The sequence below is a fragment of the Balaenoptera physalus genome (assembly GCF_965194825.1).
Source record: "Balaenoptera physalus genome assembly, chromosome: 2".
Lineage (NCBI taxonomy): Eukaryota > Metazoa > Chordata > Mammalia > Artiodactyla > Balaenopteridae > Balaenoptera > Balaenoptera physalus.
In genome coordinates this window covers 92,761,514-92,780,750 of record NC_138883.1, presented here as the reverse complement: position 1 = coordinate 92,780,750, position 19,237 = coordinate 92,761,514, and the positions used below count along the sequence as shown (strand labels likewise).

The 19,237-nt window shown below is 42.5% G+C and overlaps 1 protein-coding gene across 8 annotated transcripts in view; it reads left to right on the top strand.

The window, feature by feature from the left end:
- The first annotated feature begins 496 nt into the window (after window positions 1-496).
- The window catches only part of SEMA6D (semaphorin 6D), a 61,057-nt gene continuing 42,316 nt past the window's right edge, over window positions 497-19,237 (top strand). For 5 of the 8 annotated variants that reach the window (XM_082448998.1, XM_082448997.1, XM_082448996.1 and 2 more), the window contains exon 1: window positions 510-932. In XM_082448998.1, coding sequence (XP_082305124.1) covers window positions 806-932 — 127 coding nt within the window. In that variant the 5' untranslated portion in view covers window positions 510-805. Of the gene's footprint in view, window positions 933-19,237 lie in introns of all 8 variants that reach the window. The other 3 variants (XM_082449001.1, XM_082448999.1, XM_082449000.1) reach the window with 3 other exon arrangements.

Here is a 19,237-nt window from a genome sequence, read left to right as displayed (position 1 = left end):
TTCTCTCCGCCTGCCGTACCAGGGACGCGCAAAGGGCTGGAGAGGTTTGGCGGACGCGTCAAAACTCGCACTGCTGGAGGCTTGCGGGGAGGGGGCCCCTCAACACTGTGCACCCCCCTCGGGGAAAAAAAAAGCGGAAGGAGGGAGCCAGCAAAAGTTTCTCGCCAGGCAGCGCCAGCTCCGCGCTCCCCCGCACCTTATCAGGGGGAACCCGGCTGCTTCGGTGCTGGGCACCACGTCCCCAGCCCGCGCGACCGCCGAGCCAAGGCTGAAGGAGCCGGCTGCGGGCTCCGCCGCCCCCTTCCACCCGCCCCGGAGCCGACTCTGGGACCGCGGGGCCAGGCTAGCCGTGGATGGGCGAGCACCCGCCCGCGCCAGGAGAAGGGGCGCAGCTCAGCCGCCGACGGACGAGCGGCTCACGGCGGACGCCGGCTACCTGTCAGTGCGCCCCCGGGTCGGACGGCCCACCGGTAGCGCCTGTTGGCTAGGGGCGGGGGCTCGGGGGACTCGGCCCTCCCCCAGCCCTCCAGGCTCCAGCACCGGCTTCTGCACGGAGGGCGGCCACTTCCCAACCCTCCCTCTCCCCCTGCTGGCCAAGCGCGCCGCGGGCGGGCTCCGGGGCCCAGAGCTGCCCGCCTCCCACCCGGCGCCCCGTTTCTCCTCCCGGCCGCTCTCCCCCGCAACTTTCCGTGCTTTGTTCTCCGGCTGGAAATGATTTACGGAAGCGTCTTGGACACGGTCTCCGCCAGGCGGCAAGAGCCCAGCGCTGAGATGTGTTACGTTCTCATCTACCCATCAATTATGGATGGAAACAAATAAGGAAGAGTCAATTTTGCATGAGCCCCTTCTCCGGCGGCGAGAGGCATTCTGCAGCCGGGAGGGAGCCGCCACTCGCGTCGGCAGCCGCTGGCAGGGGGATGGTGAGGCGGAAGGTAGGGAAACTTTTATCTCCCGTCTTGACAGCAATGATGTTTGTTCCTGGTCTGCAGAAATTGATACCAGCAGCCGCCTTGGGTAATTTGGAAGGGCTTAAAGCTTCCTCTGTCGTGTATAACTCTTGGATTGAAACTAAAGGTCATAAAGGACTTGAAGGTGTGGATGAGAACTGAGTTTGAAAATGTTTTGTTAAATCAGCTCTCGGGACCACTGCTGTCAGGTGATTCTCTAAATCCCGATCTTGTAAAGAGCTAAATGTCATGGAGCTAGACAGGAGGGAAGTAGCGGTGTTATACGAACCCAGAGTAGTACTCCTCATTCTGAGGTAACCAGTCAGCAACCCAAGTTCCGGCATCCCCACTCCTCAGCACGTTCAGCTGGGAGATTCACACAGAAGGAACAGTAGATCATTATTATAGATATACAAACTTTGCAAGCAATAATCGGACCTTATGTCCATCACTGTGGGCCACGGCTTTCCCTTAAAAATAACGGTAGTGTTTCCAGTTACTTGGGAGAAGAAATGTGTAGGGCAATTTTCCCAAGAACTTCTGGCTCCTAAGAATTTAAGTCTGCAGTAAAATGTTTTAGTTGCTTTTTAAGGATTGTCCTTCCCTCTACTTGATATTTGGGGCAGTAACGTGGATGCTTTTATTTCAAGGCTGAAGTCCTGGGGAAAGGTTTAACATTTTTTAATCTGGTTTGGTCTCCGTCCCTCAGAATTGGAGAAATAATTGTTTGGAGAAATTTTTCAAGGTTTCTTCCTTGTAGAATTGAGAAATCTTATCCCAGACAGCTCAAGGTGAAGATTTTACTATTCTTTTGGTGGTTTAACAATAGGTTTTGATGCTGGTTTATTCATGTTGTTAAAAAAAAATCCCCTCGCTCTCTTTGATAGCTAACTCAGGAGATTAAGTTGTGTGTCGTCACATTTAATGTAGTGGGTGACAGGCATATTCTGTCAGGCTGGCAAATATTACACAAACATTTACGCTGGCTTAGATGAATAGAAATTGCCAAGTAAGCTCTGAGATTTGGGCCTATATTACCATGAACTTAAACATCTTGAGGTAAATAAACATAGCTGAGTTTTGTTTTTAAAGTTAGCATCCATGCGTTGATTTAGGTCCCTAGACTGTGCTCTCAGAAAGACAAATAAATAACCCTGAGATTTCCAGATGGTGTTGTTTAGCAAACCATTTTCTTCCAGTGGTACATTTGGTGAAATTAACAGACAGTTACTATTTCTTATTGGATTCTAGTTGTTGCCTGTCCTTGTTTCTGTTAGGGATGCTACATAGGTAACCTTTTTTGAGGAACATTTCTGTGATGCAGGACAGTGTGCCTGGAATATCGTGGCTTCTCCTTCACCAAACAGCTAGTTAACTTGAATTTGATTTGGATTTGTGGGCATTCTGCCCTCTTTCCCTTTATTTATTTATTTATTTATTTATTTATTTAGGTGCCCTCTAATAGCACCATCTGGTCTTGTTTCCCCTCGTTTGGATGGATTTGAAAGATGGTTGTGACGCAAACCTATTAGTCCTTAGAGTGAGGGTAACTCCCTTAGAAATCCAGTAGACTTAAGTTCACTGGCTGCCTGCTAAACAGGAAGGATCTGTCCAGTAACTGTGCTCTGGGTAAGTAGGCCCCTGAATCCTGTGTGGTGGTTTCTATTGCATGAAAGGCACACAGACAAAGTAAGCAGGAATTGGAGCTTTGTTTCACAAAAATGCCCATAATTGTTAAGGACTTATTGAAACTGGAGAAGTTCTTCACTTCTTGCTGCTCCATCATAATAAGCCTTGGTAATTAGCTTAGTCATTGTTCTTGCATTTGAGTTTCACTAAGAGACAAAGAGTGAAAAATGCATCTGAAATAGGGTCATTTTTTCACCCTTCTGATGCATTTTATGCAGAGTTAAGAGCCTGGCTGAATGCCTAACCATTATTGGTGTAACCGTAGGAGGTGGACTCCTTTCTTAGCATATTACAAGATAAAATATTACCTTTTATTTCAGTTAATAGACTTTAAGCCTGCCCATTCTAGATTCATTTCTAGAGGAAGCAAGAAGTGCTTGAGGCATGCCAGCCAGTCAGTATTTATTGAGTCCCTGTCGTTTGCAAGGAGCTATGCTAGCCAATGTTCCAACATCAGGTGAGGCAGACATGTTTCTCTATGTTCAACTTAAGTAAGAAAGAAGAATCCAAAGAAACAGAGAATGGCAAAACTGGATCATTTGGCAAGAAATGTAAATCTGCATCTTTTTTTGAAGCATGTTATTTCATCCTAAAGATTTTAAGGCAAGATTATTCATACCACATATTTATAGGGGGCCAATCTTCCTGCCTTTAACACTAATAGTGCAATGTACTATTAGTGTAATTCACGTGTTGAAACTGTCATTGGAGCAGGAGATCTCGCTTTCAATGGCTCATGTGAATGGAGACTTAGAGTTAAAATCTACCAAAGCCAGTGTCTTAGGTTGCAGCTTATTTTGTGAACAGCTGCCAACTTCCAGTTGTGGGGGGAAAAAGTGTGTTTTGATCTATTCCCATGACATGTAGAGAGAATGAAAATCATGTAACTATTTTAAGCATATCATAACCCTTTTCAGTGAAGGTGGCTATTGTTGGGCTAACTTTTCCTCCTCAGACCCTGACAAGTGTCAGTGCAGCTGATAAGTGAAGCTGCTTCCACTCTTCCCAGTAGGATAACTAGGAAACATTCTTACTTTGAAAAGCAACCGTTTATGTAACCAAGAGTGATCAAATCAGTGGTCCGCTAGATACCACACGAGGTATACTTTTCTCAAACTTTTCTTTTCTATTAAGCTTTTGTTAACTCACCCAGATTAGCATTTTAACAACCCTGAAGTGAACTTATGCCATTCTCTCTACTTGGACACAGTATGTAGATCATCCATCATTCTGTCCTTGGCTACAACAGGCTGCTGGCTCTATCACCATTTGGAGCTACACAGAATCCATCCGACTGTGAACAACACAGCTGGCTACAGCAATTTTTTCTTCCACACCACTGGCAACATTGTCTGGCTGTGGTAACTAAAGTTAACACCCAGAACAGGAGGTTTCCAGTGTTTGCCAACCTGTGCTGGGCCCCTCACCCACTTCTGGGGGCACACCTGCAGAAAGGCCCTGCTGGCTTGCAGTGGCATGTTCCACTTAAGAGCGGACTTGCCTCAACCTTACGTGACCCACAGGAAAGCCTCTTTAGACTTGATACGATTAAACCACCAGAATTACAGAATTAGAAGGAGTCATTCACACACCACTCATCCTAGACCTTCAGAACTCAGTCTATTGAAAGGGGGAAGAAAAGAACGAAATAGCTTTTAGCCTGTGATCCCAAATGACTGAAAGCAGAAAAAGACCCCTGTCTAGTTCTTTGGAGAGCTGAAGGTATCATTGCTTCATCTCTTTTCACAAAGAACGTGTGATGTACCTAAATCTGGGACCCATGAGTAACGGAACCCAATGCTTTCTATCACATTTTTTGGTTTGTTTTCTTCTTTTTACTCTATAAGATATCTGTTACAGTAGTCATTGCTTGTTAAAGCAAGAATGGCATGAATTAGGTGGACATGTTTATTAGGTTATGTTGCCAAGCTTTAAAAAAAAAAAAAAAGACTTTTATAATTAGAAGTACTGCTTTTGGAGTTTGATGTGGGAAGGGGAGACTGCCTCATATTTTGGTGGGAGATAGTCTTCTCACCTCTCTTCCTAATGTTTACTAATGAAATCAGCCACAAAACAGCTGAGATGCTGTGACGTTCCTGCGGATGATGATGATGGAAGAGGAAGAAGAGAAAGCAGCAACCACAACAACTACGCTTATTGTTAGTCTGCTTGCTAATTTCTAGGCACACACTAAGATCTTTATCTTAATTACATCATGTAACAAACAACTGGGGTGGGTGAGGCAGATTCTGTTATTATCACTGCTTTATCAAAAGAAGAACTCAAGCACCTGAGAAGTCAAGTCACTTTCCTGAGGTCTTAGAGCAGGGAAGTGGTGGAGTCAGGATTTGAACTCAGGTCTCCCTGACATCTCAGCCCACCATGTCATCACTGCACTGAATTGTTTCCAGGAACATAGATCACCTTGCAATCTTCTGACTCCCTGATATTTCTGACATTGCTTTTTCAATAAAAGAGTCATACTTTGAGGGAAATCTTTGTATTGAACGAAATGATATGTACAGAGTCGGTATGCTCTTAAGTTTTAACATTTCTCTAAACTAGATCATATTGGCGTACTCTTCTTTCATTTTTATTCCTGTTGGCCAGATAATTAATGACACGCTCTTCTTTTCAAGTGTCCTAGAACAGCATCTTTTCCCACCATTTTTCTCCATGTTAGGCTTTCCTGTGCAAGATTGCATGGCATAGGACAAATGGCAGTATTCATCACTCGCCACCAAAAAAGTGCTTCTGCGTCAGGGTGCGATGGACATTCATCTCCCTGATCTTGGCAGGTGAAGATCGGTTATGTATCTCTGTCCCATTTCCCAGGAGTATTTATGGGCCCCATCAGCAAAGACAGTGAGGGCTGCAGCTGTTCAAGCATTAGTGGCAGGAGGATGGAAATTGTCTTACTGAAGTTTGACTATGTATTATACTGTAATATACGTTTTTCTTACTTATGGTTGAGAGAGAATCCTTTCACCTCTGTGAGTAATCAGATACGTTGTTGAGAAATTGTCACCCATGCATCCGCATTTTTTGTTGTTCTTTTTTTTTTTTTTTTTTTAATTTTTGGCTGTGTTGGGTCTTCGTTTCTGTGCGAGGGCTTTCTCTGGTTGCGGTGAGCGCGGGCCACCCTTCATCGCGGTGCGCGGACCTCTCACTGTCGCGGCCTCTCCCGTTGCAGAGCACAGGCTCCAGATGCGCGGGCTCAGTAGTTGTGGCTCACAGGACCAGTTGCTCCGCGGCATGTGGGATCTTCCCAGACCAGGGCTCGAACCCGTGTCCCCTGCATTGGCAGGCAGATTCTCAACCACTGCGCCACCAGGGAAGCCCTGTTGTTCTTTTTTATTCAGGATTCCTATGGGAGGGAAAAAAAACAAATACACATTACCACTACATATAATGCTGAAATTTAAGGTTTTCAACATACATTTTTGGAAAAGAAATATGGGTTTTAAAAAGTCCAATATGTTGGTACATGTATAATAAGGCCTCAGGAAGATCTGCAATTACTTAGCCTATTATTGGAGTCTGTATTTAAAAATAAAGTCAGGAGTTTCTACTCAGCTGAGGAACTGGCACATATGAACGAGAGCAGATGAAGCTCTTTGAGAAAATAACACTTCCATTCCCAGGAGCCGGCTGTCAGCAGACCAGGGACTCAGACTCCCCCAGGGCCTACGTTGGCCTCGGCCTCTCTTGTCATTAGAAGGGTCTCTGGAAACTTTTTGGTCTGCAGAGTTGTCTACGTTTATCAGTAAGTCCCCAAACTTCCTGTGGGTAATTGGTGGATCAAGTAAATATATTTTTAAAAGCTATAGACGAAGAAGGAAGACAGGCAGCAAAAAGGGGGATACCGAATGTTGCAGTTGCTTCTGTTTTTGTCCTTGCTGGGGTAACCATTTGTTCATTCAGCTAACTTTTACCAAGTGTTGGCTCTGTGCAAGGAGGTGCCAGGGTGGGGAAACTGTTCAAAGAGGAACTGACATGGATCCAGAGCTCAAGGCTCTTACTAAGTGGTGTAGAAAAAACGAGGTACCCACATAGCCAAAATAAAATGGCGAGTGTCTTAAGTGCCAGAAAACACACACGGACCTATGGTAATTGAGAGGAGTGAGAAGTTATTTCTGGCTAGGGCGGTCAGGGAAGACTTTGTGGAGCCGCTGATATTCGAGCTGGTCCTTGACCTAGGTAGGATTTGGACAGGTGGACAGCAAAGGGGCAGTAGGGGAGGTGGTGAGAGGGAGGGCATTCCAAGCATAGAGAACAGCTTAGGCAAAGGCCCTGGGATGCGGGTAGGGGTCTAGGTCACTTGTCCACGTTTCGGTCCTGACCTAGACTCGCGTTTCAGGTGTGAAGAAGCAGTTTGCCGTGCAATCTACAAATATTTATTGAGTGTCTCTGGTCTACTGTACTTAGCCGATCAGCAGATGGCCCTGCGGCTTAAGCCGTCAGAATGAATGGGATCAATCTTGTGATGATTCAGGAGTTTGCTCCGTGATCAGAGCTAAAACCCCACATCGACTGCCAACTGGTTCAGTGTTACACGGGAATATTGCAAGGGATTGTGTGATTTGCCTCGAATTACCCAGCAAGCTGGCTCCCCCCCACAGAGGGGTTTAGCAGAATCAAGGTAGAAGGTTGCTGCTTCATGGGCTTCATTTTTTGCTTTAACTTGAAGAGACTCTAGACAGAGACTCTATAACAAAGAATAAGCTGCATACATAGATGTGGGTCTGGGGAGGATGTGGAGATAGGAAGCGGAAGAGAGAGTAGAAACTTGTTGAAACCATGAGAGAGGCATGAGTTGGACTCTAGGTGCTCGGTAGAGGAGCCCGCAGGCCCCATGAGGTTAGACTGCCTGTTCACGGCTGTAACTTAGCAGAGTGCGTGACACATAGTAGACGTGGTGCAGATATTTTAGTAAACGTGTTCATTGAGTTTAACTTTTCATTCGATTGTAGTTATAACCTATCATGCCTGGTAAAGTTCGCAAGCAATGGGGTTAGAGCTATGGCAGCCTTTTCCTAATAGAACGAGCGAAAAAGTGGCAGTAAACAACTTGGAGTTACTAATACTTCCTTTTAGAAAACCCCATCCTTGAGAGGCCCTGGGGATCCAGCATCCCTTTTTGGGTCTGAGTTTTCAGGATAAACTCACCCCCCATCAATGCCTCTCCACGACCCTACCTTCCCAACTCCCACACCTTCACCTTTCTCCCCTACCCTCCCCCCCCCATTCCCAGCCGTACTCCAAGCGAGGCTGTTTGGGTATGAGGGTTTCCAAGCCATCATTAACCCCTTGAGTTAACGTAAATTGTAATCAATCCACGATTAAATTTATTAGTGGAGGTGATAAGCTTTCTGGGAGGAAAGACCGGAAATTCTCTGTAGTATAAGCACGTGAATACATAACAAAGGAAAAATAAAATGAAAACAATCACATTGGGGAATGGTTCAGCCAATTGCTTTGCCAAGAATTGCTCCAGTGGTTCAATTTTCCCTGGTATGTTTAAGTCTTTTACAAGTTAATGGTTACATGACAGACAGTCTGAGAGAAGACTCTTAAGTCTGAGGAAACACTGCCAATGAAAGATCAATGAGAAATTATAAAATAGGTCAATGGGGAAAAAGGGTTAAGCATATACAAATTCAATATTAGGGACTTTTCAGGAATAGTCCAGTGACGTAAAGCAGAGAACCTGCTGGATCTAGGAATTAGTCTGGCTCCTACCCAGTTACTTTTTGAAGTGACGGGTGTGCTGCATCCCTGCATAGAGCACAGTTGCTTTCCAGACAAAACCTAAAATAAACTGGCCTGGCTCAGCTCGACTAATAATAACAACTAGCCCTCACCGTGTGCTTACCAGGTGCCGTGGCACTGTGCCTAGTACTTTAAATATGTTACCTAATTTAATCCTCATGCTACCCTTGAGAGTGTGGGACTGATAGCTCCCTCAGAGTTAGCATTTATGAAGTGCTGACCATGTGCCTTATACTCTTTTAAGTGGATATATTAAATAATCTGATCAGAATTCTTTGAGGTGGGTACTATTATTAATAATATCCTCAGTTTACACAGGGGAAAAACTAAGGGATGGGAGATTAAGTAATTTTCCCAGGGTCAAACAGCTAATGAGTGGTGGAACCAGGGGACTCGGGTCCATGGGAAGCAACTTAGTAGGGTGGTTAAGGACATGAACTCGAGCCAGCCTGTTGGGGCCTGCGTCCTGGCTGTGTGATCGATTGGCTGTGTGATCTTGAGCAAATTACTTAACCTCTCTGAGCCTCGGTTTCATGACATAAAAGGTGGATGATGATGGTAGTACCCACCTGGTAGGTGTTGTGAGACCTAAATGAATTAAGATTTGAACAGCACTTAGAATGGTGCTTGGCTAGCAGTGAGTGCTGTATTTATCTCAGTGTCTGTTAAGTAAAAGTAAATGCAGTCTGGCTCCAAGGCCCGTGCTTTTAGCCCTTATACTATGCAGTCTTTTCACATGTGATTTTATCGTATCTCCTTGACTGATATATAGACCTTGAAGCCAGTTTTACAACCAGCTCTTCTCTACCACCACCCACTACACTTGCCACAGATTCAGCCAGACTGGAAAGGGGAATTTGGCAGGAGAGCTCCAGGGGCCTAGAGAGCCACCTCAGACCTTGACGCCTAGCTGCCTAGCCCTGACCCAGATATCAGCCATTTCAGATTCATGATGTCAGAAATCTGGCTTCCTCTGTTGGTTGGGCTGAAGGACAATGTGTTCTATGCTGGTTGCTCCCTAGTCTGATTAAAACCTGAATAACACCATGGAAATTCAGGCCCTCTCCTAACAATTCCTGTCATCACCCACATCTTTGATCTCTACCAGTGGTCCTCAAACTTTAAAGTTTATCAGAATCACATAGGGCTAAAATGCAGATCCCAGGGCCCCAGCACCAATGGGTCTGTGTTGCTGGGTCTGGAATGGGGCCCCGGAGTCAGCATTTTCAACAAACTCCTCAAGTGACTCATATGCTATGGTCCCTTGACCACAATTTGAGAAACAATGCTCTGGTGTAGCCAGAGTTTCTCAAACATCAGTGCACCTGCAAATTGCCCGGCATCTTGCTAAAATTCAGATTCCCATCAAAGCCAGGTGCTAGACTTCAAGGCTAGTGTTGGCAGGCCACTAGGTAGTAGATCTCAAACCTCTTGCCTACAGCACAAGGTGAATGGTTATGAGCCAAAGGCATCCTGGCCAGCTCATGAAAGAGTAAGAAAGTAATAAAATCTGCTCAAAGCTGCCACTTTTTTTTTCTAGTTTGCAAAAGATCTTCACAGTGAGCAGAAATTAAGAAAGAAAAAGGACACTCACTTATTTCTGCTGCCTGGTCTATATCATTTCATAAATGGAGTCCTGGGCCAGTATTCATAGCAACAGTTTTTGATTTAATGATAAACTGAGATAAGGGTAATCAAACTTCATGCTTCAGGGCATCAGGTGATTGCCTGCTGCGGTCAGGATGGAATCTTTTCCCTTGTGCTTTGCACAACTGACTAGATGCATTACAGAGAGGCCTCGGGCTACGCTTGCAGGAGCTGGGGCAGGAGACCCTGGCAAAAAACGCCGCTGAATGAGATCACATGGGAAATGGTCTTGTGTGGGATGAACAACCCCATCATCTGGCCTTATCATTTTTGTTTTATGTTAGGATTCTACAAACCCTGGGTGCATGTTTCTATAAACCACATGATGAAATTGGCAGCCTACTGTATCTGGAATCAGATGACCTAGACTCCAACTTTGGCCAATAGTGGGCTCTCTGAGTGACCTAAGGAAAGCACTGTCTCCTCGGAGGTTCTGTCTCCTCATCTGTGGACTCACAATTATAACGAGCATCAAATAAGACGTTGTTGATAAAAGGGCTTCGTAAAAACCAGATAAGTGCCGCTCAAATGTAAGGGATTATTATGATACAATGAATTATACTTTATGGGACCACCATTTATTACAATCACAATATATAAATCTCCTCTCTATATAATGATATCATGCATAATGACAGTGAACATTTATTGAGTTCTTCATCTCTGCCAAGCACTAAAGAGTTTTATTTACATTCTCTTATTTAATCCTCATGTCAGCCCTTTGGGGCACATCCTTTTTTTATTCCCATTTTGTAGATGAGGGCACAGATACTCAAGGAGCATAAGTGAGTTTCCTTTTGCTGTTGTAACAAATTACTACAAACTGAGATGTCTAAACAACACAGATTTATTACCTGACAATTCCGGAGGGCACAGATACTCAAGGAGCATAAGTGAGTTTCCTTTTGCTATTGTAACAAATTACTACAAACTTAGATGTCTAAACAACACAGATTTATTACGTGACAATTCCGGAGGTTTGAAGTCCCAAATGTGTTTCACTAGGCTAAAGTCAAGGTGTCAGTCAGCAGGACTGTATTCCTTCTGGAGGCTCAATGGGAGAATTCATTTCCTTCCCTCTTCCAGATTCTAGAGGCCACCTGCATTTCTTTGCTTGTGGCCCCTTTCTCCAAATTCCAAGCCAGCCATCATATAATTCCGTCTTCTGCTTCCATAGACACATCTCCTTCTTGGATTCTTCTGCCTTCCTCTTCCATCTTTTAAGGACCCTTGTGATTACATGGAGTCCACCCAGGTAATCCAGGAACATCCCCCGATTTTAAGATCTCTTATTTAATCACATACGTAGAGTCCCTCTTTCTGTATATAATAGCATATTCACAGGTTCTAGGGATAGGGTGTGGACATCTTTGGGGATGGATGGGGACATTATTCTGTCTACCACAGTTAAGTACCTGCTAGGAGCACACAATGGCAGCGTCAGAATTCATGGCCAAGCCTGTCTGACTTCAAAGCCCATGATCTCAACCACTCACTATAAAATCTCCTCAATTCAGTCAGTGAAAGAAACAATAAAATCACAGAACATAAGTAGTGAGGAGGGCCATGTTACTTTTAGAATAATCAATTGGGGGCTTTTAAATATCATTTTAGCAGTAACAACACAGAAATTAACCTTACTGATCTCCATGTCCAACTTTGTACTAAGCATTCTATATATATAGTCATTCACTTTTTTCTTGTGAGGTTGAATATTATTTACCTGGTAACTGAATTGACAGGGTCCCTGAATCCAGTTGTCTTTCATGGGGTGACTAAATAAAGAGTATTTGGGGGACCAGGGGACCATTTTGGAGGACTATACAAAGGTGTTTTAATGGAGCTACTGGTCCAGCAAAGGATGATTGACAAAAGGTGATGGATATAACCAGACCATCCTTTGCTGTCTCTGGCAGTGTCTCTTGGCCAATTGGATGTGGTTCCTCAGGTAGCACCTACCCCAGCCCATCCACTGATAGCCAAGACCGTCTCCAACTTATGAGGCTTGATGTCCTCAGAGGTCAGTCAGAAAATCGGGAGCCTGTGTTTTGCTAAGAATTGTAGAAAGTTATCAGAGATCTCTTTCCCACTCTCTTACTTTTCTTCTCTCTCTCTTTCTTCTCTTTGCCACACACTTTGCTGATTTCTGAGGCTTAATGTAGTTTTAAAGTTCAAAACGTGCACCCATCACTGAAAAGGTGTGAGAGGACAGAGCTGGAGTCTGGAAATCTGGCCTGGCTCCTCTGTTAGCCCACCAGATAGCTCTGGACAAGGCCCTGGCCTTGCTGGCCCTAGCGCTCTCATTAGAACAAAGTGAGGTCGAGATGGGCATCAGAGACAGTCTAAATGATTTCCAAGTTTCTTTCTAGTAGTAGGATTCCTTAATGTTATATTTATCTTCATATTTTAATTGCCTCATAGTAGCAAATCTAATGGTGATTTAAAAAAATATGAATCCACTTCGTGAATGTGCATATAGCTATCTGTACAAAGAGACAAACACACAAGTAGTCCAACTTCTCAAATTTATTATTGCCATTTACATTTTACAACACTTTGCCCTTTTCTTTCGAGATCACTTAAACTTCATTGCTGCTAATATAGTTTTTAGACGCAATTTTCAGAAATACATAGATAATATTTTCAGTTAGCAGTAATTGCACCTCATTCAACTCTCAGGGGTTGATACACTACCATTGCACAATTTCCCTGTAATTTTCAGTTACTTCCCTGAAGAGCCACTCCCCATGGAATGTGTAGGACAGACAGGGCAAATGAGTTTCAAAGTAGAGAGCCAAACCTGATTGGTAGTAGCTGTTGCATCTTGTGTTGTAAAAACTTATGGGGCTACATCTAAGGTCAAGGAGAAAAAGGATGCCTTGACTGATTTGCAAAGTCTTATGTGAAAAAGGGAGAGGGCATGGTAGCCTCTATACAACAAATTCGCCATCTTTGATTCAGTATTTTCTTTGGAGACACATATCCCTCTTAAAGCACTCACACTCATTAATGATCTCTATACAGATTGATGAGTAATTTAATGCAGATGTCATCTGGCACAATGTCTCAGAACCGAGCTTGAAAATAAGTAACTCCTAATGGATAAGGAAACTTGGTAATGATTACTTTTGCCAGTTCTTACCATTTGCTTTATTTTGTTGCTATTCCCTCAATTATGAGGGAATATTTTTAACATATTTAACTATTTTATCAGAGACTCAAAAATGTGATGAATGATTGTGTTACTACAGATAACACCTTCACCGTAGATGTATAAATGTGGACATATATAAAAATAGAACACCACCACACATACACACAAACACATACAGAGGTTTTAAATAACTTTTCAAAGTCAGACAGACATAGGTTGGAATCCTGCCCCCTATCTGCTAACTAGATGTGAGAAATTGGGCATATCACTAGCTTCTCCAAGTCTTAGTTTACTTTTCTGTTAAATGGAGAAAATGTCCCTTAAGAGATGGGAAATAAATGAAAGCTAATGCATGGAAATTGGCCAGCTAGGTCCTAGAACACAATAGGTGCTCAGTCATGTTGGTTTTGGCTACAAATAACAGAAAACCCAACTCAAAATTGCTGAACAATGAGGAAATATAACATTAAGTCAATAATAATAAGTCCTGAGATGGGGTGGCTCCAGGGTTGATTAATTCTTTGGCTTAACAATATCATCAAAGACTCAGGTGCTGTCTATATTCTCTGCCATTCTCATCCTGTCAACCTCCCCTTGGCTAGCTCTTTTCATGTTCCCAGTAAAACTGGCACATTCCAGACAAGAATCCAGCAGATCAAGAGACCAAGAGTCCCTAAGAAACCTTTCCTAGTACAGACTCTCCCATTGATAGAATCAGGACACCTGCTCACACCTGTAACCTAAAGCAGCCTTGGGCAGGAGAATGGGACCACCACAATCGACTTACATGGAGGAGACTGGCTTACCAGTGGATGCATGAACAAAATCAGACTGGCTTACCAGTGGGTGCATGAACAAAATACAAACTATTTGTATTTATACATTGTTATATATGCATATTATGTACACACAGTGTACATGACATAAACATATTCATGAGTGCTTTCAAGCTATAAAACTTTAGTGTTTGGCCAGAAATATTTTTCTGCCATTTTTGAAAATTTTATGTCCCTAGAACAGCATTTTCATTTAATTAGGCAGTTAAAAAATATAAAAGATATGACATTGGAGGACAGTGCTACAAAGAAGTGGACAGAATATATCAAATGAATTTGCTCCCATATTTTTTTCTTTTTCCCCCCCCCGTGACTTGTTTTAAATGAGAAGTAAGATACCCCTGCCAGATTAACACTTTGAAACATCATAATAAATACAAGCCATAATTATGAAGCCACTTTTATCTCTTGAGAGGTAGAGACAGAAACACTCTCTTCTCTTCAACTCTGAGATAAATGTGAATTTATAATCCTGAAAGTTACCCACATTTTTTGTCTTTCTTGTCCCTTAATGAAATATACTGCAGACTGCCTGAGTGGAAATCTTAGCCTGGCTAAGACTTCCTTCACTCTGTACGGTTCAGCCTCTTTTCCTGATACAGTAATGCAGTAAATCAGATCCTAAGGCCCCCGAAAATCTGGATGAGAAGGTTCCTCCTTTACCTGTCTTTGTACGACTTTGCAATAAGCTATAAAATTAACCACCTAGATTTTCAGTATCAGAAATTTCTGCTTTCAGTGTTTTATGGCTGCATTTTTGTTCACGAAAGGGAAACTTCACTCAGTCCTTATCAGATAAAAGTCTCATTCCTTAAAGGAAGCAGTAGCCCTTGCTCTGCTGTTCTGTGTATACCCAACCTTCCGAAGAACTATTAGTCTCCAGGAGTCCAAATGGTCCTAAGGTCAAATTCTGATTCTGATTCTGCCATTCAACCTCTTGGAGCCTTGTTTTCCTCACTGGAAAATCAGGATAATATATCTACTTCATAGAGATGTTGTGGTGAGGTCTTTCTTCAGGAGGAAATATACGCAAAGCATTGAGCATGGTATCTAACATAATAAAAAACTCAATAAATTATAGTTTTGTTATTACTACTGTTTTCAAATCAGGGATGCTTGGCAATATGAAATACTCATATCTGAAGTATTTTGTGGATTTTGCACATGGATAGGTTCCATAAAATATATCTGGATGGCTACTTCTAAACACACAAAGAGACAGAAAAAAAAAAAAATGCAAGACCAATTCTGCTAAGAAGTGGCATTTCTTGAGCACATAAAAGCATGGTAATGCTACCACATGTACACCTTGCTGCTCACATTTTGGACATGGTTCTGGCAACTTATTTACGTTGGGGCTGGGAAATTTTATTATGTTGTGAAGTATTTTCAGAGTATGAATTGCATCACTTAAATAATGGACCAAGTTACTCACAGTGACTTACTGTATCAACTCAACCTGACCCTGGGTCTGAGTTGTAATTTTCTAGGCTCACTCCCTCACTCATTCATATACACATTCATTCACTTATCCACACAATAGATAATTTTTGAACATATTCAGTGTTCAAAGAGCTTTTCTTCCCCTTGGCCTTCAAAGAGTCAAAGTTTAGTAAATAATGAAATAACTGCATCCAGGATCAGTTTCATGGGTGTGTTACCTGTGCGGTCACACTGGGCCCCATGCCTAGAATGTGCTGCTTTAGCCATCTTGAAATTCTTAATAATTTTTGAATAAGGAGCCCCACATTTTCATTTTGCACTGGCCCCTGTGAATCAGGTAGCCTGGCCTGATCGCTCCTTTTCACCAATGCTATTTATTCTGTAGGATCTGAGTTGACAGGGTCTGAGTTCCCACTGCTTCGCACTCTCAGGTAAGCTTCCTAATTTCCCTGGGCCTTGGTTCTCTCAGTTGTAAACTGAGGCAGAATAGACATGGTCTCCAGGGTCACTGCTGGTAATCTGCACACTTCAGGAGAGTAAGACACGAGTGTCAAATGATGTCCGCCCTGGGTTTGGATTGTAACGGGGGTGACCACACTCTCAAAATTCAAAATTAGGATATGGGGATTATGGGACCAAAAGAAAAAAAAGTTGCAGTCAGGACTCTTTTTGAGAAGTTGAGCTGTGTAGCTGAAACTTTTGATCTCTAGACTAGGCCTACATGCTGTTTAGTGATTTTACAACATAAAATCGAATTGACTGAACACTGGCATTATTCTGCTCATTTCATTTGGATTGTCCTTTCCTCTCTATAGATTTTATGCTAATATCCCAGAGGAGACGTAACTCACTCCAGTATTTTTGCCACACTTAGAAAAAAATCTATATCCAAGACTTTAAAACTCTCATATACAAATATTGGCATCCTTAAGAGTTCTCTAATTTACAGTCCTCATTTTGTATGTTACAAGGTGATAATCAAACTATTTAGGCAGCCCACTGGCGTGGGCAACTGGCCAATTAAAACAGACCCCACAGTGTGGTGCCAGGGGGAATGCTGGCTCTGGGCATATACTGTGTGGGCTTAAACTTCAGTTTTAACTTGTAGAGAAGACACCACTGTACTCATGGTGGTCCAAATATCTAGTTCTCTGGAGACCCAGTCTCTCCAAGGTGCAAGAAAGAGTTACCACCAATGAATCTGCAGTCACCCTGTGTGAGAACCAAGATCTTTTCTGATTCAGTCATTATGACACTTCAGAGCACTGTTGCAAATTCTGTATTAAAACTTGTAGCTGTTTAATGGCAAGCATAGACTTCAGGTATACTCATGCTTTTATCAAGTTGAGGTCACCAGCAAACTGAAATAAATAAAGACATATCAAAGAAAAACAACTTTAAGTTAATTGAGATGTAGCAGTCATCATTTTTAGATAGACCTTCAGTTCTGCCTGGAGCTGCCTTCCACTTGAGCAAATTTTAGATCACAAGACAATTTGATGCTCAAAGTGTCTCTAATCACCCACCTAAACATTTGCATCATTAAGTGGACCTTTTTCAACTTTGCACTCATGTTGTTGGCCTGTTTGAGCAGATATGGGAAGCCGTCCTGTAATGTTAAAAGCCCACAAACAACTCCAGTGTAAGTCACAGTACCAGGGGCCAATTAAAATCAAAGCCTTGGTGCTTGGTGCTACAGATTTCATCGCTTAAATATTAAGCAATTTTTACTCTGACATTGATCAAGAGGTGTTAATGTAGATTCTTTTAAACAACTCAGTTTAGGGGGTGTGTGTGAGAGAGAGAATGGTAATTTTTTCTACTTTCAAGAGCTGGAAGTATCATGTCTTTGGGCCTCCTAAAAGTTACTCAGTTTAGGGGTTGTTTATTTATTCACTTATTTTCATTTAATTTAACCTCATTTAATTCTAGTTTATCTTGGTAGAGAACATCTTGATTTCTTCCTGTTTTATTGTGTGCAATAAGATGATTAGCTTAGGAGCCTTGGAACCAAATGGGAGTTTATATTTTAGCTCCCAAGATATTTCTTCAGCCCCTAATGGTTGGCTGACTGATGTGTTTACATTTGTATTAGCATTGAGTGGGCTGATCCAAAAAGGGCCACAGAAAGAGCTGAAGTCTGACTTCTTGTTACTCTAACACCTAGAGGCAGAATTACAGAATTATCTTTATCTGCTCTGGTATTTATTTTATGAGTAAGAAAAATGGCTCAAAGTGACCAAATTCTGAAATGGATTCAGTGTTCCAGCAGCCATTTATCTTTAAGGTAAAATGTAAACAGTTCTGCTTAGAAATTAGTTTAGGAAAACATGTACTTAATGTTGTGCTACACAGACAAATAAAAGTATACTTAATGCTTAGAATGTCACTTACATGGCGGGTAGTGAAGTAGGGTGATGACTCCAGCAAAAAGGCTGGCAATGAAAGCGTCCTTACTTCTTCCCACTCCGCTCACCGGCGTTAAGAGGAAGTTTGGAATTTGAGTGAGCCAGGTCTTTCTTCTCCATTTTCCTGTGCATGTTTTTAGACTAGAGAAAGGAGACCTTGATGCCAATATTTAAACAACTGGGGTAAAAATGGTTTTGGCTTTAAATATCCAAGGACACAATTGCAATCAGTTCTCCTTTTGCTTTTGCACTTGACCACTGAGAAGTCTAAGCCAGGTTTTCTTTCTCCTGTGTGACTAGAATTCTTAATGCAAAAGGCAATCACCATACTACTAGCACCAAGAGTACAGCAGCGATTTTGAATTGGCATGGATCTTTGTGAAAATCAGATTAAAGTTCACTTTAAAAATAGAAACTGTTGTTGCCGGTTTTATTTTAGCACTTTATATTTTGGAGCCCTAGGAAGGAAAAAGTAGGAGGTTAGAAGGGGAGAAGAGCAAAGCCAAAATTATGACATGCTAATTTAACTGAAATCTCTGAATAACTTCCATTTTCTTTTACTGAACACCCAGATTATAAATATGATATTTAAAATTACAGAGGACTTATTCTGTAGGAAGTTACCATCTAAAATAATATTCCAAGAGACATATTTTGTAGGATCCAAGTATTAGTTCTTGGCTTTGGTCAACAGAAGGGCAGTAAGTGCCTTCATCAAGAAAATGCTCAGCTTATTTGGGTTGGAGGGTGGCTATATATATATATATATATATTTTTTTTAAGTGTTGTGCTTTTTTAAATTAATTAATTAATTAATTTTATCTTTGGCTGTGTTGGGTCTTCGTTGCTGCACTCAGGCTTTCTCTAGTTGAGGGGAGCGGGGGGCTACTCTTCGTTGTGGTGTGCGGGCTTCTCATTGCAGTGGCTTCTCTTGTTGCGGAGCACGGGCTCTAGGCACGTGGGCTTCAGTAGTTGTGGCTTGTGGGCTCAGTAGTTGTGGCCTGCGGGCTCCAGAGAGCAGGCTCAGTAGTTGTGACACAAGCTCAGTAGTTGTGGCGCATGGGCTTAGCTGCTCCGCATTATGTGGGACCTCCCCAGACCAGGGCTCAAACCCATGTCACCTGCATTGGCAGGCGGTTTCTTAACCACTGCACCACCAGGGAAGTCCCGACTTTATATTTTTAATTGATCATCTCTCCATCTCTCCTCTTATAATGTTAAAAAAAATACAAAGTATTGTTTTTAAAGGGGAAAAATCCTAAAATCACTTATTTTGTCTTTAGTCTCTTTTAATATTTGTCTATATGTATCTCTGTTCTTATAGAGTTGTAATCAGTGGAC